Here is a 23,482-nt window from a genome sequence, read left to right on the forward strand (position 1 = left end):
AGCACCACGGGAGGAACGGAGACAAGTGGGCAGGGGTGTGGCAGGTGCGTGAGTGAGAGTAAAAGGGACCAGCTTGTGGGGTGCGAAGCTTGTCACGACATCCGTCTGCACAGAGTCTCCAGTTGTCCTTTCGCACCGGACTCCACACCTGACTTCATCTGAAGTCTTGTCTCAGCTGGGTAGATCTCTAGTTTGCTGTAACCTACTGGGTGCCTCTAGGATCTGTTTTCTATTTTTGGTTAAACCTCTCCCTTGCTGGTGACCCTGGTAAACTGCTTGGGAGGTTGCGCCTTCATTTTCCCTCTTAAAAAAAGGTTTGCATATTTATTAGCCCCCTTGGAGATAAGAGAGGCCTTTGGTCCTATGCAAAAAGGCAGGAGTTCAAGATAAGCTGTCAGGTAGAAGCGGAGATTGCGTTGGTGATGTGTTGGTGATGGAGCACACACAGAATAAGTATAGAAGACAAGAGAAGGAAGCAGGAGCCGGACGTGCAGCCAGGCTTGGCCTCCCTGCGCAAGACCTGCGCCCACCCCACGCTAGGCCGGCGCCGCGATGGCAGAGATGGGCAGCAAGGGGGTGACGGCGGGGAAGATCGCCAGCAATGTGCAGAAGAAGCTGACCCGCGCGCAGGAGAAGGGGACAGTACAGCTGGAGGATTTAAAGTCGTGCTGAGACCGGAGGCTGCAAATCCCACGCCCTTAAATCAACGAACAGACTCGTGGACCCAACACGAAAAGCTGAGTTGCTTTTGGGGACTGCGGAAACTGAGACCCAGATCGAGACTCCAGGCGGCAGCCAGTTCTGCACCGCTGCACCAGAGCAGATGTACAGAGCTCTGGCGTTTCGAATCTAAACGGTGCACAGAAATCTGACCAGTCAGCGCTGAGCCGCAAGGTGTGGAAAAGTGGACGGCTTGGTGTGTGGCGGTCCCGGAACGAGGACTTGCACCGGACTCTGGTGAGTATAGAAAACCCCGCGGCGGCTGGGTTTGGCCAGAGAACAGCTGGCCCGCCACCACGGGGAAATCAATAACACAGAATCTGGTGCAGACATATTAGCCTGGCGGCAGAAATCGCAGCTTGGTGACATCACCAGGACCCCCTGTAGGGAGGGCTGGTGGAAGACATCTTGAGTCCTGGCAGAGTCTGATTGCTTGCTGGCTTCAGCTCCGCACGGAGAACTTAGTGGGAGCCATCTTGGTTTTGGGCAGATCTGCTTTTCTAGAGCTCCTATCACAGAGAGGTTTGGAAGAGAAAGGCTGGGACCTGGGCAGAATCCTGTGCCATTACCCAGCTGCTTCTGATTCAGGGAGAACTGGCAGGAGCTGTTGGGGCTAGATCAGGCCTCTGCTTGGGGCCCAATGGGCGGATGCAGAATGGTCACAACTCAGTGACAACCAGAAAGTACAGCCTAATTTATGAACTAACTGACACAGAGGCTAGAGACTAGACTGTACCGCCCCTGCATCCCAGCCTACCCCAGATAACAGCAAATTGGGGAGGACAGCAAAAACTCAAGCCGGCACGCTTCTGAAAGGCCCTAAGCAATTCGGAGAGGGCCAGAGAACTCCAGGACAGTCTGAAAGAAACCAGAAACATGACAAGAGATAAAAATAAAAAAAAATCTCCAGCTGTTCAACAGGAGAAATTAAACCCAAGAGAACTAAACACTGAAGAGAACAAGCACAGTAACCATCCATTGCTCGACTCAGCATCAGCCGAAATTAAAAAGTATTTACACGATCTCATAGAGGAATTTAAAGATGTACTCCTGATCCAAGTGAGGCAAGATATAAAGAGATTAATTAAAGAAATGACAAGCCCTGCCCAAGAGAACACAGATGGAAGAACTGAGGAAATCAGAAAAGAAAGAGAAGCATCTGAAGAATTTAAGCATAACTTAGAATACATGAAACAGATCCAAAGAGAAAATCAGGAAATTAAAAACTCCATTGAATATTGGCAAAATGCCTTGACAGAAACTAAAGACAACCTTTTGAAACTTGAAGAGAGATTTAGGGCTTATGAACGTGAAAGAAAAAGCCTCTTAAAAATAACAAGGAACCAGAAAGAAGCAATTCTAAAACTGGAAGATGATAAAAAGATGCATAACCTAAGAATAAAGAATGTGAGTGAGGAAGCAGGAACATCCAAAAATGAAATACAAAAAATATCCACAGAGATATTAAAGCAAAATTTCCCATGTATAGCAAAAAGAAATGATATCCAGATAAAAGAAGCATACAGAACGCCAGCTACCTACAACCAAAACAGATCTACGCCTAGGCATATAATAATCGAGATCCCAGAAATCCACCAAAAAAACAGAATATTAAAAGCAGCCAGAGAAAAGATGCAGGTTACCTATAACGGGAAATCTATCAAAATAACGGCAGACTTATCAACACAAACTCTTAAGTCAAGAAGGGAGTGGGGAGAAATATTCCAAGTCCTGAAGGAAAAAAATATGCAACCTAAGTTCATATATCCATCAAAACTCTCTCTAAAAATTAATGAAGAAATAAGATACTTTCAAGACAAGGAGGAACTGTGGGAGTTCGTGGCCACCAATCCAACCCTACAGAGAGCGCTGAAGGACATTACAGAGAAAGAGAGGAAGAAATATCAGGATTACAGCTACAGTGGCAGAGAGGCCTCAGTGTACGGGGCAGACCATGGAATGAGGGAATAAGGTGGACAAATTATAGCAGAAAAGTGGAGTAGCAGACATGAGGCAGAGACGGTAAGCTAGTCTTTGGTAGAGACAGCTCTGAAACTATATTTAAAAAAAAAAAAAAAGAAAAAAGCAGAGGTCATTGCTAATGGTGTATAACGATTTAAAAGACACAGTAGTCCTAGTGCCATATTTAGATTGAATTAAATTTGTTCTGGTCTGTCCACTCATATCAGATTTGAGGACACAGACCTCTAGAACCAAAAATAGCAGGTTATACCATGGTAACCATCCTTACTTTCCTATTGACTTAAGCTGAAATCCTGTATTACTTACATTGTCTTACTATGACTGATCTTAATTGTATCTGAATCATAAGACTATTGGTTGGCCTTGACTGATCCTATTTGAAATCCGTATGCGTGTTAGAATCAACCCTAAAAGTAGAGGAAACTACTCTGAGCATGACAGGATGTAAAGGATATCCATACTGGTATGAATCAGTAACAGCTCTCAAATACTACAATGCAGTCAAAGATAAGTTTTTATAAAAATAGATGATAGTATATTTAACTATAATAAGCCAGTGTTGTCGACAAATCTATTGAAAATAACAAGAGAAAACATAGTAGCTACGGAAGATCATTTATATTATAGTTTTGTAAGTCTTATCCATTGCATGTTTATCTAGGAAATTGTTTCGCTGTCTTGTTATGAATTGGTTTTCCCTATAATACAGAGAGGATAGGAACAAATACTCTGAGGAAGAGACCTGAAAAACCCGAGGCTTATTTTGTAGCATTATAATATAAATTCTAGCAATCTACTGCCTGCTGATTAAAATGACTCTGGACTGGTTTCTTCAGCTCAACTTCAGCATATGCAGAGATGGGGACGGCTATCACAAAGAGAATGAGAGATGCGATGGTAGTTGGAAATGTCTTCCCTAATTTGGAACTTGAGGACCTAAAAAGACTCCATCATCCTGTAATGATTTGATTAGTTCTATAATATGCAATAAGTATAGAAAGTGGGTGAAGTTAGGGACAACTATCTGTAAGAAGCTAGAGACAGTTAGATAAGGTAGATCTCCAGTGGACTTGCTTTGAAATCTGTATTTCTTTAAATTGTTTTTTATTTTTTTTTTAAATGTTCTGTTCTGTTTTGATATGGTTAACCTTATCCTCTTAGAGATGTAAAACAAATAGATGGGACTGATAATCATATTACGGAGCTTTTGTTCGGCCATAGAGCAGAATGGTTTGTAGGGTCACTTTTTTGAATGTCATTCTAAATACTTTAATTCTATAACCTAAACAGCCATTTCGAAGAAGACAATTTGTAACTTATCAACTGGCAATTTCTTACCTTTTGTTTGTCTGTAATTTAGTATTATTTTTCTACCCTTTTATTCTTTAATCTCCATGTATTTTTTTTTTTTCGTTTCCTTTTCTTTAAATAAAAAAAAAAAAAAAGAGAGAAGGAAGCAGAAGTCTAGGTGGCAAGGAAAATCGTTACTATGCCCACCTTCACCATCGCAGTGAAAGCTCACCTTAAAGTTGTTTTAATTTCTTAAAAGGAACTCTTTCCTCTACAGCCAGTGTTGGATGTGAGCGTGACTCATAAACTTGGTCTGGGGGGCCTGGCTTCTGGCCACAGTGCTGCTGGACATAGTGACAAACCAGTTTCCTTCCTTCAGACTCAATTTCCTCTTCTTACAAATGAGGAAACGTTTGTAAGTCCCTGTGAAGGTCTAAATTAGGTTCTGTTTCTCGAGTAATGAGAGGTGGCCCCTATATGGCGCTCATACATCTTTGGCACTGTGGCTAACAGAGATGTTAGCCCGTGGACATACTCATAATGGAATTTACCGATTCAGTTAGTTGAGGAGGGTGATTCATATTGTGACTTCAGCTGGGGTTCAGGAAGCCAAGCATGAGGAGATGACGCTTTGTAGAACTTGATAAAAATTGCACATGAAAGTTTTGCCATAGCAAATGAGTGCCTGGATACTATGTAATTATCAGAACTGATAACCCCAAATTTATCATTTTAATTTGAAATAATAAAGTTACTTTCATCCACAGTTATTTAAAACCTAAATAACTCTAGTGTGTGTGCTTGTTTGAGTGTTTGAGAAATGTTTGGTAAGGCTACATCTGCATGGGGGAATAGCAATCTGTGCAGGACCATTTTTCCCCGCAGTCCAGTGGGAGGCTTGGGTAAGCACCGCTTCTCCCCTTTGGTAGTGCAGTGGGCAGATGAAAAGTGCCAGAAACTGTAGCAGTCCAGTTTTGTCCCAGCAGTTCACGAGACCGCATGTCCCCATGTGGTTTCATATGCTGCTCAGACAAGGCCACCACCTGCATGATGCATATTCCAGGCGGCTGGTGGGTGCAGGAGCACTGTTAGCTCCTGCCGTGTTGGAATGTGTCATCAGGGAGAAGGCTGGGTCTTCTCCCTGACCAAGACCAAGGGGTCTTTTTTCTGATTCTGTAGACATTTAAATATCAAGTAGCACCACCTCATACTACCTTCTTATTGGTTATTTGGGTCTCACTCATTCATTTCAGCCCACCCTGATTCTTCTAGATGCTCTGCTTTTCGGACATTCTCTTTTGGTGAAGTTGGTTTGTTTTCTGTCCTGGGCTTACTATTCCTCACGTGTTACATGAAAAGAAAAAAACCAAAGTATAGTATTCTAGTATTTTGTTTCTTCTTCTTGATTGAAAATGCAAATGATTTTTCTAAATAATTGAAGCTACCTCATAAGCCTTATGTTTTTCTTGAAAAAATATATTTCTAGACTCTATTATTTCCTTTCCCTTGACCCATTTTCCTCAGAATAGACTCTACATCCTGTGCACTTGACTGGCCTTAAAGGCATGGCATTTGGTCTACCTCCTGGCTGCTAGGACTGCAGGCGTGCCCCACAGTGCCCATTGTTACATACTGGTTTTGAGCCTCAGTTATAGTACTGTTTTCTCTTAAAACTTAGTGAGCTATTCCTTTGCTTTTAAACTGAATGATTACAAATCCTTGCAGGGCCTCAGTTCTGCTATCTGTTAGAGTCTGTTTGCTTCCCTTGTGGACATCTTGGTATGGTACATGGGTCTCACTATGGCCGTGTTGTGTCTGCTGCTCTGCTGGAAAACCTGGTAGCCACAAGGACAAGGCAGGCAGCTAAAGTGGTCCAGTGCCCAGGGCTCTTGTGTAAACTGTGTACTCGTGGTTGTGTGGATGGTAAATAGATGACTCAAGCCCAGGTGGATCATATGTACTTCCTGTTCTTTTTGGAGTTTTCATACTGTCCTTTTCCTCTAAGATTTATTGGCAGTAATTGCTATGATTTCACCATCTTTCAGAAATGAAGCTAGTAAGCTTTCAAAATTTATTTTTTGTATAGTTTCTTCAGAGTTTTATGTTTACAAACTATTCAGCCTGAACCGTTAACTAGTAGCAATCTCAAAATCACCTCCATCTTCACATTCCCTCCTAGGTTCCTTCTCAGTGGTGTCTGACTCTCCTTTCTTCTCTGTGTTCTTGTTTTCCAGATCAAATCCAGAGCAAGGCCTGTAACAATCCTGGTTTCTGCATTTACTTAAATGAACTTTGCTAGAGGATAGAAATTTGTAATACAAGAATCCATCACCAGAACTCTAGAGATGCTTGCACCTGCCTAGGTACAGACAGCTTACTGTCTCCTGGCTCAGCAGTTTCCCTTTGACCTTGAGATATGCTCTAATTCTCGGTGTGTTTGTATTTTGACATCATGTTTTAGAGTTGTGGTCTCCATGCAGTCCCCCACACCTTGATCCCTCCAACTTTGAATTTAACTGGTGTGTAAGAGATCTTGATTTACACTTCCTTGTAGGGTATCTCTTTCATCCCAGGGGACAGGTTAGAGATACACACAGCACTGCACTTGCCAGTGAGCACTGCGAACTGAGCTCGGGGCCGCCTGCATGTGCTTTGCAGTGTGAGATGGGCTGCACTGATGAGAGCTGAGAATAGGTCCCTGTACCTCCTTGGAGTTAGTTCACTTCCGGCCCCGGGACCTGTCATCCTCCCAGCTTTCGGGCTTATTTCCTGGGCTCCTAACTCTGCTATGCCTCATTCCTGTGTTGAGTAGGTTTTCTCTGGGGTCTTTTGTTGAAGCTGTGTTTGCTAGTCAGAGTCAGGCGGCCTGGTTTCTAGCTCAGGTGAAGGCAAGGGGCAGTCCATAGGGCCACGGTGGGACCCCCTGCCCTCCAGGAACCAGTTATACCAACTGTAACGTTTCATCAGATGCCCCTGCCTCTGGGATTGGTGCTGTTCCTGGTTTTGCATTAAGTCAAAGGGTGTTTTGTTGTTTAATTTCATGGAGTCACTGAGCAACACTATAATTGAATGCCCCGGTGATAGTCAGTGAACCAAAACCTTCTGGGGCATGACATTGCTGTGCCAAATTGGTTTGCTACAGGAAACCACAAAGGCAAGTGAGTCTGCCGCTGTGCAACCTGGCTGCTTCCTCGAAACAGATTCCTCTGCCACCCTCCCCAGAGCAGTTATGCTTTCAAACGCACATACTGTGATGTTGACAAATGGGAAAGGATTGGGCTGGTTGCTCATGGAGTGTGACTGGGTGGAAGTGGGATTCCAGCAGACTGAGTTTCCAAATTAGTTAGTTTGTGGGTTTGAAATCAAGTTAGAGTTTAGTTTTTAAAATAAGAATGATAGATCCTTTGTATATGTTTTTACCAGAGCCACTTAATTTCCGACTGTCACTATGTGATTAACCTTTTTTTTGTAGATGATACAGCTATCGTAATTAGGAGTATTTTTTAAAAGAACAATTTGAACTTATATTTGCATTTCTTTTTAATATTCTTTTCTGTTAATAATTATTGATCCTATGTATCAATAACTACTAATTGGATGAGTGAAAATTTAAAATGTTTGAAGCTATACACTGAACAATATTTCATAATCCTCAATAAGTAACTTTTATCTCTTTGAAGTGATTGAAATCTCTGTTCTAACCAGAAACCCAAAGACCCAGATACTGTGTCTCAAAGGTGTACCAGAAGCAGGATCAGCCTTGAAGCTGAGTTTTCCTCAACATCTGTAAGCTCTAGTTTATTTTTATAGTTAGCAGGGAGTGTCAAAGAGTTCTGTTTCTAAGGTAGTTGAAAGGGTTTTGGCCCAGCTGGGATACTGTAGCCAGTAAAGCCAAGGAGCTCCTATCTCCCCCCACCCTTAGGAATTGCCTCTGGCGCCAAACTAAGACCAATGGGCTACCTGTGCATCCCTAATGCCCCCTTGGGTTCCACCCCAGGCCGAGGCTACTTATGAGAGATCACCTGCCCGGCCCGGGGTGGAGATGCCACGCCCCATGGGGGTCGGAGGTGTCTCTCCCCGAATTCCCAAAATAAAGGTTATTTATATTTTATACTTCTTATCTTTTCAGCCACAGCCGGTCCTCTTCCTCCTCTTCCTCCCCTCTACAGTTCTATCAGTAGTTACTTGATTCTTTAATTTTATTCATCAAAGAGTTGTGATTTTTAAGGGCAGGCGGAAAGCAGTAATTAAAGACTGTATTTCTTTTCTACAAGTTGTGTTCTTTTCAAGAGTTTCATAATTTAGATTCACACTCCTTGTTTTAGAATGAATGGCCTTACTGTTACTGAAAAGTACCATGTTGCTTTCCTAGGAAAGGACCTGTCTTCTCGAAGCAAAATGGATCTTGACTGCATTTTTGGGAAAAGACAGAGCAAGAAGACTTCAGAGGTATGGAGACATGTCCAGTTGAGATGCTCTGTTTCATACTGTGTGGTTTTCAAGTGTGAGTGTCTGTGAATAACAGTACTACCTTGCAGAGAAGGTTACCACCACCGCCCACTCCATACTTCTAAGGACTTCGTATAAAAGCTAATGCTGATCTTTTTACTGCTAGTATGTGGCACTCACATTTTATAAGGAACCTTAAAAACGGAATGTAATACCTGTTCTATCGTTTCCTACTGTGAGAACAAAAACAAAAACCTACTGCTGATATATTCAAAGAGAAAAATGTCCCCATCACCAAAGGAGATGAGGGCATCTATAAGGACCTTTATTGTTTATCTCCTGCTGCTCTTTGGTCTGGAATGTGCTGGAGGGAGAAGGCGGTATAGTGCATGCAAACCCTGGACCCATCTGTTCCATCAGGAGGGCATCTGAACAGTGGTCCATCAGCATCTTTCGGCAGAATTCTTTTCAAAACTAAAAGAGAAGGCAATGACTAAGCTACCCCCTAAATTTGATGAACTCATAATTCAGAATCCTAATTATTAGACTGACCATGTAATTCACAGAATTGTTACGTTTTCAAATGTAAGAGATAGCTTTGAATGTCAAGATATTAGAATTTTTGAAATACAAATTTCTGGAATGAAACTGGTATTATCTAAGAAACCCTGGACTATATGGTAGGTACAGCTGTTACTCAGCTAATCTGCTCTCGTGTGTCACACTTAATTCCTCTAATGATTCCTAGTGAAGGTTCGTGGTGACTAGAAGAAAAAAGGAACTTGTTCATTTCCCTCTGTCATTTTTTCAGGCTAAGACAAGTCTTTTTTTCCACAGTGGTTAATTTTTAGTACTCAATATTAATGTTAGAGACTCTGGGGTTATTGGTGATGAGAAATTGTGTTGGGTGATTTCCCTTCACATTGGGACTGAGTTCCCAGGTCTTAGCACTTGGGTGCTCTACCCCTGCAGGGTGAGGGTGGCAGAAGCCATCCCCCCACTCCCAGATCTGTCCGGCTGGTGGCTATAGGTTCTGTGCCGAGTCGAGAGGCAGCAGCTGGTCCTCAGGAAGGAGGAGTTCGGACCTCTGACCATATCAGATGTTCTTTCATAAGAGAGGTTGCTAGAAAGAGCAGCACTGCTGAGACAGGCTGGCTCTGGTCCCTTCTGCCCCTCTGTGGTTATCTTGTGGTCTGGATCAGGTCCTTCCTAGTTACTGAAGACTGTGGTACCCATCCCGTCTTAGCCTTCTTCTCCAAGCCCACCTTTGATAGTGCTGTGTGTTACCTGAGAACCCAGCTTCCCAGTCCCTTCCCTCCTGCTATCACCTCTCTGCCCAACAGCTCTCCAGTGGCCAGACTGTGCCCTGGTACCAACCCTACCCCCTTTCCCTTCTCCACCTCTTCCAACTTGCTAGGCTGATAGTTCCCTTGGACTGGCCCTCAGATCCTTCTCCTTCCCTTCCCTGCTCCATTCTCTATGGAAATCTTACATATTCTAATCATAGACAGAAATACTGTTTATCGGCCTGTGGTAGAACTTTAAGGCAGAAAGCTTTCCCTTTTAGGAGATTAGGGTTTCTAATCTTCTCTCGGACTGCTGAGACCGGTTATTAGGTGCCATGAGGTGTTTCCTCATGTGGTCATGTCATCATCACGCAGTCCTGTCCAAACAAGAAGTTCACCTGTGTTCCAGGTGCTTCAGCAATTTCCTTGTGCTAGTCCAGGGAAACTCATTTAGTCCATATAGATGCGGTATAGATGCGGTCAACCTTGATATTGTGCTGTGTTTTTGTTTTTGTTTTTTTGAGACAGCATCTCTTTATGTAGTCCAGGCTGGTCTTGAGCTTAACTATGTAGCACAGGCTGGACTCAAACTCACAGTGATCTTTTTGCCTTGGCCTCCTGAGCGCAGAAATTACAGGCATGCACCACCATGCCCAGCCTTGAGCAATGTTTTATGCAAGGTCTGTTCCTCCCAACTGGGTCTATCTGGGTTAGTGTTTTCCACCAGTGGATGTATAGGTGTGACTGTGCATAGGATGACTCCTGGCCTATCTGGGTTCATGCTTCTTCTGGTTATGTGGTGAGACCGGGGTGTTTATAAGAAGTGACCAGACCCTTGGCTTCCATTCAGTTGAAGGAGTACTGCTGTGTTTTTTCTTTCCTCGACCACATCACAGTTGTGACTTGAATACTTGGCTTTGCAAAGGCCCTTGTTCTACTACAGGCCAGATGCTTCAGGAGGCTGAGGAACTGTGGTCATGTTGAATATGAGGACAGTGGCTCTCGGAACAATGCTGATCCTGACCTGTGCCCCACATGTACAGATTTAGGACCTCACAGTTGGGCACATTTCTGATGCATGGTGGGCCTAGCCTACTGATTGTAATTACTATATCCCTCAACCATCATAAAAGTGATCACTTTGTTAAGCATCTGCATGTCAGGCACTGCGCAGTGCTTGTGATAATATTCCACTGAGCCTGGGTGACAATCCTGTGAGGTAGATGTGGTGCCCTCTTCTTAGCAGTGAGGAAACTGAGGCCCAGAGAGAAGTGTTAACGCTTCAAAGTGATGCAAGTAGGATTTAAATCTGGTCCCTCTAACTCCAAAATCAGTGTTCTTTTCTCTATCCTGCTACTGCCACTGTTAATGAAAAAAAAATTTTTTTTTGGCACTGAAAACAATTTACACTGAACTGATTTGGGTGTGCTTCTTTGAGTCTTTATTAGAGACACTAGCACTGTGTCATCACTGTGAGACTATGATTAGCTGTTCCCATTTTGTAGAAATCAAAGGTTTAAATTTCAGAACTTCACCTCTTGTCTTCAAGGCGGAGTGCTTCGGATTCAGAGATATGGGGCCTACAGGCAGCCTCGGGAACTGTTTTTCCTTCCTGGGTGGAGCCAGAGGCCCAATTAAGAAAGCATAGTTTCTGCAGCATAGATGCTGTACTGTTTGTGTCTTTTGTGGTCTTTCAAGTTGAGCCAACTGATCTGAATATTTATGTTCAAGAACCATCTTCACCTCCTGATTAATGGTCATGAGAGGTTTGACCTTTTATTTTGAAATAGTTACAGATTCATAGGAAACTACAGAGAGAGGGTAACGAGCACCTTGTACCCTTCCCTTGTTGTCCTCAAGCTGTTAGTATCTTCTGTAATTCTGCTGAGCGATAGAACCAGGAAGTTAGCATCGGTGTATAGTTCTGTACCTTTTGGCATGTTTGTGGAGTCTGTAACCACTGTCCCTATTGGAATATCAAACTGTCCTTTCACCACAAGAGATCTTGCTTTTGCCACACCAGTTACAGTTACGCACCCCTCCATCTCCCCTGACCCCTGCACCCGCTGCAGAACTGTGTGATTGGTGCCAGCACACTGTGAGTATGGACCAGCTCTTTAATGGTTTGGAGTTGAGTCTACTGAGATCCCTGTGGTCCGAGCCCAGGACTTGATGGTGATTGTGGTTTCCATGACCCAATCACTGTGCTTATCCATGCTGAATCTTCTGTCTTCTGTCTTGTAAGTCTTCAAGAAATGCCTCATAGACATTTCTTGAAGACATCAGATCACTTAATGTCTTTACAGTTTAGCCTATCCAACTAAGTCATTTGCTCTGCAAATTTCAGAAATGTACCTACTGTAAAGTAAAATGATGTGTGCAGAAAAGTGACGGGTTTGTTGTGTGTACCACGTTGGAGTTGGGACTTCCTGGGGCAGCGTCTTAGTGTCTACTCATGGTGGGGAGGTTGGAGACCATCTTTAGGAGGCAGCAAAATTTGTGTGTGGGTGCTCCTGTCACAGTATGAAATGGAAAGTCCAGAACTTTTACTGGATTTCTCCTGTCCTTGATCCAGGATGAAACTTTAAAATCTAGAACTATGGATTTAATTCCCACCCTCTCCCCCCAGAAAACATTTAACATGTCAGTTCTCTTGGTGAGCTTTATATATGTAGTGGAAGAAATTTTACGAAGCCAAGAATCTGATCTCTTAATTAAGCTTCTCTTTATATTTCTAAATAAACAGAAAGTCGTATCAAAATAACAATTCAAGCTGTACAAGATATCTAGGACATGTTTATAAAGTTTAAATCATTTTTTCTAGTGAAGACATTGATCCACTGTATTTTCCATGTGTCACACACATGGCACAGTGAAAAATTTAGAGAGAGGGGACCGGGTTGTCCCCATTCCTGGGTTCCACCATGTCCTTGGTTCATTGTGTGGTACATGGTAGGGATTCAGTAACTAGGAGCTTCATTTTCCTTCTCTTCTTTAAAAATGGACTTGTTACACATCTTTAAAATCATGGTTTTTATAGCTATAGGGTTGGCGTTTGAAGTAGTTTTTCTTCTGAAATGTTTTCAGTGTCTTGCCTCTGAGAATGGGAAGTACTCGTCATGCTTCCCCTGGAAGATTCTAGTGTCCATGGTAGACTCTTGACATAGGATAAATTGAGAATGTTTGCTTATGCCAATTTGTGTTTTTAAATAATCAAGCCACTTTTCCTGAAATTGGCTTTCAGGCATTGCTTTTTAGACTGGGACTGTTTTTTTCTTTTTTGGCTTTAACTGTTTCTCATTGCTATGGGAATTAGAGTGTTCATAGCATCTCAAGGACTTATGGCGGCTTTATTGGTGCTTACGACTTCCTTGCCCAGTGTCAAGAGGCACTGGTTCCTAGCTCAGGCTGGCTGTTCAGAGTACTTGATTAAAGAATGAAGGATCGTCACAAACTGTCAGCTCCTGAGAAAACTTATTAATCTGTGTTGTGTGGCTGGCTGTGCATGTGTAATTTCCAAGTCCTTTCCTTTCCCACTGTACTTGTGCTACAGTAAGTGGAACACAGTACTCTGGGGTGGAATGCTCTGAATTAGAGCTCTCTAGAGACAAAGAAATGATCCAATATATTGAATTGAAATTACTCAGTCCTTTGAGACCCGCAGCAGGTACTTGTGCTCCCCAGCGCAGCGCTTTCCTGGAGTTGTGTACATGACCGTGTGTGAGTGTGTGTGTGTGTATGTGTGGTGTGTGTGTTCTCACTTGGCTTCCAAACTGAAGTTGGAGGTACTGAAAAACAAATTCCATTAGTTCCTATCTGGGTGAACTTCCTGAGAGTCCTAGTTTTTTTTCCCTCTCTCATCCCCCCCTCCCCCCGCCACCTTCCCAGTTTCCTTCCTCTGCCCAGTGTGTTTCCTGATTCAGCCTTATCACTAGAAAAAATATTCCTACACTACATCGAGGATTGAGACTGTGCTACTAACAATCTTACTTTGTTTCTCTAAACAGCAGGCCAATAATTGTCCATTTCTGCACCTCTGTGACCTGTTTGAGTCAGAAACCTTGTGATAACTCCTACCCTCTCCCAAGATACCCAGTGAGTGATCACTTTCTTGAACTCTGCCGGTGGCTTTTGCTTTTTTGAATCAAAACATGCCCTCTTTGCAGCCTGCTTTATACTTACATGTCTTACCATGAATCCCATGTCTTTTCCATCTCCTGTCTTTTGCAAGCAGACTCTCCTCTCTGATTAGGTAGGTTTGCGGGGCATCTTGGACCGTGCTTCCAGTTCAATTTGGTGCCATCAGGCCCTCAGAGAGAAGACGATTTTGAGAAGGGTCCTTTTTTCACATTTTAGGATAATTTTTTACTGTGAATTGAAGGTTGTTTCTCCTTTGTTCTAAATTTACATGCTGTTAAGCTCTTGGTAAACGGGGATGAGTTTTGCAGATGGTTTTTCTGGAGGTGAATTGGCCGCCCTGTAGCCCTGTCAGTGCCAGCGTTCCTGCTGCCATGTCACTGGGTCATTTGCTAGAAGAGTGTTCCGTACATCAGTGAATGTAACAGATGATACACCTGAGTTGTAAAAGTTAAAGTTAGTGTTTTTTCTGGCAGGAATGATTTCAGCAAATTCTTGTCATCATTTGACTAAAGGTGACAGAATCAAGATTCAGAATTATCACTCTGGGACATCTAGCCAAAACCGACTCACCTTTTTAAGGTGAAAGTTTATGAAGATGTTTAAAGGCTCATTTAATGCTAGAAAGTTTTAATTTGATAGCCTTTAAATGAAAAGCTGGAAGGTAAGTACCTGACCACACATTCCACAAACAGAGCCGCAGCCTGGGGTGGGGCAGCTGCCGGAACCTAGGGTGCTGCTAGGAGCCAATTCTGTCCGGCTGGGTGCTGTTTTGAAGGAGTGTGTACAGAGACACAGCTGGGGACAGGCGTCTTTAGAAAGTATGTTCCATACCGGAACAGATGACAGAGTTGTGTGTCTAGCAGACATGGCAAAGTAAGTGGGCGGATGAATGCTGATGGGGGAGATGTATAGAAAGAGGGCTGTGCCGGCAGGGCTGGTCGGCCTTGAGTGCAGGAACTGCTGTGCTTGCGAGTGTGAGAGCTGGCAGCCCCGAGCCCCACTGCTCCACTGATTCCAGAGGAGGAGGCTGCAGAGTCCACCCCATGAAGCCCTGCGGGTCTGTTCCGGCCTTGCGGTGACATTTGGTGTTTCATTAGACTGCAAGGAAAGTAAATCATTGAGATCTTTTTTCTTGATTGCCGTATTCTAGGGCAGTTTTGGCATTGTCTGTCTATGTACTTTATCCAGGAGGGGAATTTGGAAGTCTGATGAGACTGAGGTTCAATAGCAGGTTGTCTGTCCTAGCAGATTCAAGACATAAATTTTTGAATCTTTCTGTTTTATTTATAAGCTTAGTTTTCTTATCTGTAAAACAGGGGACTGCCAGGCACAGTAGCTCAGACCTGTAAACCCAGCACAAATTTAAGGCGAACCTGGGATACAGAGTGAGTTCAAGGCCAGCGTAAACTGCGTAGCAAAACTGTGTCTCAAAAAGATAAGAGAAACAAAAAACAAAAAACTCTAGGCTACTGAATTGTATGTTTTCTGTAGGGAACCCCAGCGGTTCTGCTCATGCTGTGTATTCTTGGTTGACCCCTGTCACTTCCTCATCACCAGGTGAGGTCCAGTCTGTCCCCCTCTTCCTGGGCAGGGCTGTGACTAGTTTGTAGCTGAGTTGTCCCCCCTCCATAGGGGTGCTTTGGGGCTCTCAAGGGCGTGAGGTAACTCATCCAGCTACCCTGAGACCCATGCTGGGGAGAGTCCAGTCTCAGACTTGCCTGCGGGCAGAGACTCTGACTGGTGAGGTTAAGGTCCTCACACCTACATTGCAGGGAGTGAGGAACATGCCGGTTCAGCCCCTGCTGTACCAGCTGTCACCAGCAGCTGCACGAGAAAGACCCATAGCTGCTATTGTCCAGCCAAGCCCTTCCTTGAACTGCTGATCCACAGAAATAGAATGAGGTGGTGACATAAGTGTCACTCTAAAGCCACTGTGTTTGGGGGTGTTTGGTGTGCAGAAAACTGTCATGGTTCCTAAAGGTCCATTGTCATGGCTCTGTGATGGTATGTGGCCGTCTTAAATGGTGGAGAGGAAATCGGGCCCTCCAGTGAGAGGTTCTCTCCACATTCCTGCTGAAGGCAGAGGCACAGTCTGTGGAAGGCGCCATTGATGGTGCCACAGAGGCGGGAGTGCCTGCTTTGGCCTTAAGAGTGTGCCCCAAAGCAGGTGATCAAGCCCCTCTGAGCCTCCCTCTTAGCTGTGAGGGAGATAATAAAATACCCGGTGGGGTAGGTGAAGAGCCCCGCAGAGCCTACTAAGCGCCCCGGTGCCTGGCCAGTGAGTGCTCCAAGCTTACTGCCATCAGAGCGCTGGAGACCCGCTCAGCGCAGGGTGGAGCAGTGCCCTGCAAGGGGACCAGGCTCTTCAGACCACGTGCACTGCCACACACGCTCACTGTGGACCCTGAGGCCCTCACTTGCTCACTGCCTCAGTCCTCCTGGTCTCACAGCACCTAGCAAAGGGGCCTCTGGGCACCACTTGCCAGACAGGAATTTGACTGTGTCAGCTTTGTTTTAATTGATAGTTAAGATAAGTAATGCCCAAAGGAAAAGTCTTCCTTCTAGCAGGAACAACATTGGGTAGATGTATAGACATTCTTTAGACCACGTGGTACCTTGATTCACAAACTCAACTCTTTCTACTATTCTGATTTGATTTACAGGTGATTTGGTTTGTGACCAGAATCTTGGAAAGAATTGTTTGTGTATAAAAAACCCACTGCTTTAACGGTGAACTGAGGTGAAAGCTCCTTGTCGTCAGCATTTATTGGCGTCGTGGAGGTGACAGGAATAAGTGTAACAATTTTCAGAGTGATCCGGTACTGTCTCTGCTTCCACGAAAGTGATAGTGTTTTGGAGGTATTAGAGTCAGTTTGTTTATAAAAAGTATTAGGATCTCAAGGACAGTCCTTTAGGATCACCTGGTCTGTGGCCCACACCAAGGAGTACTTTGGTCTTCATGCTATAGATGGGTCTTGTCCCATTGACCTTACATAGCAAAAACAGATTTCAGAGTTTAAGTTCTCATTTCGGGAGAGGGAACCTGGATTACCTGGAGAAGTTACGGAAAATTCCCCTTCTGGGGCTGTTGACCTCAAATGCCACTGAAGAACCCAGGGCAGCCACTTAGGGACCACTGGAGACTGTCACCCATCCCTTTCCTTCCACCTAGGTCCACCTGAGCAACAGTGCCTCCTGAGGGAGTGCTTGTTTCCCAGGAACCTCAGGCATTGGTGACTGCAGAGACTCTTGATCCCAGAGGTAAACCATAGCCCCTTATGGCTGCTGTACCTCTCTGCTTTCTACTCCATAGGACATACAATTTGTTGATGCTTAGACAGTAATGGAAAAGCAGAGAAAACTTGGGGGTTACGATGTATAACCATTCTGTAGTTGTTCCCTGCATACCTGGTTTATGCCAGTTAGGGCTTGATACAAGCCTGGTAGAACTTGGTCCCTCCAAGACTGTTGTGGCCCTCTGCTAGTAGAGGTGGGCATATGAACACTGTGATGTAGTGTAATGAGATCTGTTAGCCTAGCAGGGTCTTTTTCTGATATGCATTTTTCCTAGGGCAGCTTGAGTGATGTCTTGAAAATGTAATTGAGACCATGGCACTCCTTTGCCCAAAACTGTCCTTAATTTCTGTCTCACTGGCGTAAAAGCCACATCCTTACTAGTTCGCAGGACCCCGCCCAGTCCCCTCCCCCTGCACGCTGTCTGGCTTCTCTGCCTCTGTCCCCCACCTCACACCCCCCCCCCCCAGTGCTATTGTACTACCTTCCTGCTCTTCCTACTGGCTCAAGCACCTGGGGGCTCTTCTGCATGGAATGGCTCCTCCGTACCTCTCTGTCCTCTTGATCAGTATCATCTGAGTCAGCCTTCCTTGATTTCCATGTTTGTAACTGAAAAAGGCAAACAGCAACCCCCCTGCCACTCTTGTACCCCTTCCCTCATTTTATTTTTTTTCGTAGCAGTTACCGCCATCAGACTTTAGGCCTGGAGGGCAGGTGGTGGGGGAGAGTGGAAGCAGCGTGAATAGCTTATCCTATGCTCAGATTCCCGTACCCCTGGGTCCTTGCCTGCAGCTGTGACTGCAAGTGTTCTGACCTGGAGACAGTGAAGACTGTCGGCAGGCCTGCTGCGCTCTGAGAGCACCCCCCCCCCCCACTGGATGGTGACGGCAACAAGTGCACTACAGAACCAGCGAAAGGGTCCGTGCCCCTTGGGTCCTCTTCTGCCAGCTGGGACCTTTAGATCTCTAGGAGACAGGAAGCTGGGTTTATAGGCATACATGTGGGATCACAGAGCAGAGCCCAGCTCCTTCATTCCATCTTGGTGCAGGTATGAGGCTGTGTACTAAACACAGTGTCTGCCGGGTATGCAGACTTGCACACCCAGCCCCGCTGGATCCAAGCTTCTGCTTTGTACTTCAGTATCTGTCAGTTGTCAAGACAGATGGGAAGCCATCTGATGGGACTTGGGGTGCCCCTGCCTCTTCTGCTACTAAGTGCAATAAAACTGTCTCCTCAAGTAGGGAGCAGTGCAGAGCTGGCTACCTATTGAGAGCACAGACAGCTTTTGATGGAAAGAGGAAGAGGGAGGTATTGACTTTCTGGTTCCTGTTCTATCAGTGGTCTGTTAATCAACGGGATAAATTACTCTCTTCAGAAACGGGAGGGAGCCCTTGGCTGAAGGCACCATGCCTTTCTTTTCACTTTATTTTTCTCTTCACTGGGAGAGGATCTTTGCTCCAGCCATTTGCTCCTTAGGGGTTTTGTTAAGGACTGAAGGGAAACTGTAGGGAGCTCTTTTGATTTATCTTCTCTCCGTTCTCTGGTCACTCCACAGGGCTAAAATAGCCGAGTTGGCTTTAATATGTCGCCATTAGAGACCAAACATTAGCTGAAATAAACCATCATACCTCACAATGAAAAATGTCCCCTGATTGGCTAATTAATCAGTCAAAGGGGAATGACATGGCTCTCGGCTTGAGGGACTCTGCTCGCAAGAAACAGGCTGTTGATAAATGGTTTTCCAACAAATTCATATATCAAGGAAACTTAGTCATTTTTTAACTACAGTTTGTGTGACTGCAATTTTTTTCCAACTTTTTCTTTTCTGCTGCTCTAGCTGTTTAGGCTCGGTTTTTGTGGTGTTGATAGGAAAATATAGGATTTTAGATATGAGAGAATAAGTGCTTTTTACGTGTTCATGTCTGCTAGATTGATTGGTTTTCACTGTCTAGGTTTATCGGTGGGCGAAAATCAGATGGTTTTTCCCAAGATAATTAAATTCTCTTTTCCTGGCTTCTTTCAAAGATAAGGTTTCCACATTCTGGTCCACACTGCCTCGGTTAACTCCTGACTCTAGCAGTCCATGGAGCAGGTACTTAACCTGTCTGTGCTTTTACTTCCCCATCTTTAAATCAGAAATGAGGAGAAAGTCATCTGTCACCTGCCAGAGTTGCCATGAGAATGAAAGTGAGCACAGGTAAAGTGTTTGTGGCAGCATCTGGCACCGAGAGAGGACTTGTTAAATGCCTGTTGGCTTGTTTTGTTACCGGGACTGAACCCAAGGGCTTTACACCGAACTACTCCCCGTTTTAAGTGTTATTTTGAGACAGTGTCTTGCTGAGTTGTCTAGGCTGGGCTCGAACTTGTGGTCCTCTTGCTTCGGCCCAGAGTCTGGGATGTGGTGCCAGCACACCCAGCACAGTGCTGTTTCTGATCAAATGTGTGGGCTCAGAGGAAGAATGCTAAGCAGCACCAAACAGCAGCATTCTTCATTCAGCCTGGCTGCCTTAACTTCCAAATCTGTTCCCCACAGCATCTGCAGTTCTTTTCAAGCTATCTGATATTTACCTTCACGTTTTAATATAATCTTTTTCTCTGGTATTTCTCGATGTATTGATTCTTAACATCTATGCTTCTGGTTTGATAGGCTGGGCATTTTTACTGTTCAAATTACTGGTATGTTATAATTATTAGTTAATTTATTTGACATGATTTATGAAGAAAATATTGCTTCCTGCTGTGCCAAATAGTGTACTATAATGGCACTTCCTCTGCCAGCTTTGGCTACAGTGTTGAGGTGAAGCATAGTCCTCTCTGGGTCCTGTTCTTTCCCACACCGCCAGGGGCCAGGGTGCTGCACAGGGTGTCACACCTGTTGGCCTCTGCCTAGAAGGGCTGCCCCAATGGCAGCCCTCTTTGCACCTCATCTTCTTGCCCTGCTGGACAGCCTGCCAGGGCCACAGCCCATCCTCCTGGCTCCCTGCTCCGCCTGTCAGTTCCACACACTCCTGCCAGCTGCCTTCACCAAAGGGCCCAGGTCTGAGTATCTCTGTCTTCAAATCATGTCAGATTGGGTTTAAAATTTGGGGCTGAAAATCATTCTCTTTGAAAGTGTCAGGGGTGTTATTTGGTGTCTTTTGATGTCCATTGCTGGACAGATCTCTTTTCTTTGTCTCTTCCTTTAGAAAGTTTTACCATGTAATTATCCTTGAATTCTAGAATCTCATGGGCATGTGAGGTGGTTCTGTTTTTCTTCACCAGAAGTTTCCTGTCTTTCCCTTAGTTTTAGAGAATTTCCTTTTATTTTAGTCCCTCGCCTGCCATTTTCTCTGAAAGTTATTAGTTGCTGGGCATCTTGGATTATTCCTCAGATTTTTCTTTTGTCTCAGATTTCTCAGTATGTTCTTTGGAGATTTTCTTGATTTTAAGTTAAGCTCTCATTTTAAATTTCTCACTGTCTGATGTTCCTTTATATTTACTCATTCTTATTCCTTTATTTTTTTTGGCACTGGAGATTGAACTCATGACCTCGCACTTGCCAGACAGGCACTTACACCACTGAGCTGACTCCTTGGCCCTCATTTATCCTTCTTAAACAGCATTCTGTTCTTGTTTCATGGGTACAGTAGTACGTTCCCTCACCTCTGAGTAGTCACACAGAGAGATTCACAGATTGGGTTTCTGCCTTTTCCCCCAGTGCCTCTTTGCTTTTGGTTTCCTGTCATGTCAGAGGATTCCCAGGTTAGTCCCAAATGACAAGGCCCCTTGGGACCCCTTCCTTGATGGTGAGCTTTGTTGTGGGTGATCTCTGGGTTAACCTTTCCGCCAGACAGCCCCTAGTTGGCAGAATTTGCAGAGTGTCCTTCTAGAGGCAGTTTCTCTAGTGTAGCTTTGTGGCCTGGGGTACAAGGGGCTAAGGTCTGGAGTCTGAGGTGGGGAGGGCCCATGTCATACCCTGGCCCTCTCCTGGCACGAAGGCTGTACCCTGGCCTCTGGGTATAGTTCAGGTCTGGCCACAGAGCTGCAGAGAGCACACCTCCTCTCAGCTTCAGCTGCGGGTGGCTGGCTGTTCCCAGTCTGTGAAAGGGACAGAGCCTTATTGTGCCTGAGGATCCAAAACAAATAGTCACCAAGGAAAGGTGGTCGCAGATATTTCAGGAACCTTTTCAAAGCCAAGGAAAAATGCATTAAAAGATTTAACAACAGCTTTTCTCATCCATCACTTGCAGAGTATAATAAGCTGTTATATCTCAAAACACTTAGGAAGGAAGGGTGGGCTGGTTATTGTTTTCAGTTTCTGATCTAGATATTAATCCCATTGTGAAATAAAAACCTACTCTATTTGCTACTTAGATATACTCCCTTATAGGTAGATTTAAACAGGATTTCCCTAGAAATCATCTACATTTTAGGCAGTTCATTATTGCATGCAGCTCTTCCTCTCCCCATTTCTCCTACACACACACACACACACACACACACACACACACACACACACACACACACACACACACACACCCGGCCTTTGGAGTGCGAGCCTAAAGAAGCCTCAGAAAGTCCCCACCGAAGTGAAGGTGGTGCCCTCAATGCTTGCGTTGCTTCTTCAAGGGGTTCAGTGTTAGTGTATCACGGTGTGCCCTTCCTAATGTACAGCCCTGTGCAGTGCACTGCAGAAAGTGCTCTCTGCCTCTAGCAGTGCACCACAACTGTTACTGTCTTGACCCAGAAGCCTTGAGTGGGGGACGCTTGTTGCTAGCATGCTGCCCTGCTGCCCTCCAGGCACACCGTGGGAGACCAGTCCAGGTCAGATGCCTTGCCCCAGTCCAAGCTCCTCTCCCTCAGAAGGAGCGCAGGCCTCCCTGCTACAGGGTCGCAGTCTTGAGAAAGATGAATGGAAACTGTGGCTGTGATATTGGAACAGAAAGAGGATCGAAGCATGAGCCAACACTATTTCCAGCTAGCCCTAGACCTGCCGTGACTGCCTTTGTGACCTTAAACCCTGCCTTAACTTCTACAGTTGAGTTTTAGATGACAGCTTCAAAGGGGTTGTTTCATACAGCGGTGACGGTGAGTATAGGGAGGAAAGGAAGAGCACGGGCCATGTTTTTATTATTGGTATCTCCCTTACCTGGAACTGTTGGATGATGGACTGGACCTTGAGCTCTATAGTTTTTTCTCTCGTATCCAGTTGGATCATCATGAACCTATTGGTTCTGTATTTTTATTTTTTTATTTTTTTTTTATTTTTATTTTTATTTTTTTTTTGTCTTTTTCGTTTTTACCGGTACCAGGGATCGAACTCACGACTGCCTGCTTGCAAGGCAGGCGCTTATGCCGCTGAGCTAAATCCCCAGCCCCAGTTCTGTATTTTTAATATCTGGTTTTTAGTTACTATTGATGAAACTGTTCTTTTTTTTTTTTTTTTTAAACTATTTTTTTTTTTTTTTGTCGGTACCGGGGATCGAACTCGCAACCGCCTGCTTGCAAGGTAGGTGCTTATGCCGCTGAGCTAAATCCCCAGCCCCAATGAAACTGTTCTTAATCCTGTTACCCCCAAACTGTAACTCGTGGTGTCATCCCTTGACCTGGTTTTTTCTTTTTCCAAGACAATCTGCTTTTTCAAAATTATCTCATTTGTAGTGTTGCTGTCCAGTGTCACAGTCCCTTACGTGTAACAAAGGCACGAGCAGACCCTTGCCAACTCCCCTGCTGCATCTCCCTGACACTGATGTCCATGACACCAATCTTCCCGGGACTTCTCTCAGCCACCTCTGTGTCACCGGACTGCTGCTGGGGCCACTGCTTCTGCCTGCCTGTCTAAGGCCTGCTTCCCATCACTGAGGAGGAAAAGAAGAGGAGTATGAGCTGGCGAGCAAGGGCATAGTGCAGTGTTGCTCAGCGTTTCCTTGGCAGGTTTTTAACTCTTTCTGTGCCGGGCTCCAGTGACACTGCAGGAACAGAACAGATGCGAGTCACTGCCCTCTAGGGTGTGAAACCTGCATAAAAGGTTTCCACATCTCAGCCCTTGTTGTCACCCAGCTCTGCACTCCTGTGAATGTGCCGAGCACTGTGTGCTACCTGAACTCGTTACTCCTTTTATTAGCATAGGTCTTCCTGTTTCACCGTGCAGCAGATGTGGGGACTCTGTCCTAAGTCCTGGCTGAGTGTGTTAGTTGCTCACTGAGTAACTGTGAGTGGTGATTAAGTTGATAGCCCCAACTTCTTTAATACTTACGGGACTCAAGTGTATTGATTTCCCTGATTCATAATTATAACCCTATAAAATATTGTGAAGTTCCTAGTTACTACTGAAATCTGTT

At 44.8% G+C, this 23,482-nt stretch overlaps 1 protein-coding gene across 2 annotated transcripts in view; it reads left to right on the plus strand.

The window, feature by feature from the left end:
• Pinx1 (PIN2 (TERF1) interacting telomerase inhibitor 1) overlaps positions 1-23,482 on the plus strand; it is a 77,557-nt gene that overhangs the window by 18,937 nt on the left and 35,138 nt on the right. For both annotated transcript variants that reach the window (XM_003479696.5, XM_063234954.1), the window contains exon 6: positions 8,366-8,442. In XM_003479696.5, coding sequence (XP_003479744.1) covers positions 8,366-8,442 — 77 coding nt within the window. The remainder of the gene's footprint in view (positions 1-8,365; positions 8,443-23,482) is intronic.

This window comes from Cavia porcellus, unplaced genomic scaffold (assembly GCF_034190915.1).
Source record: "Cavia porcellus strain 051 isolate PalLab524CR breed Dunkin Hartley unplaced genomic scaffold, mCavPor4.1 scaffold_24, whole genome shotgun sequence".
Taxonomy (NCBI): domain Eukaryota; kingdom Metazoa; phylum Chordata; class Mammalia; order Rodentia; family Caviidae; genus Cavia; species Cavia porcellus.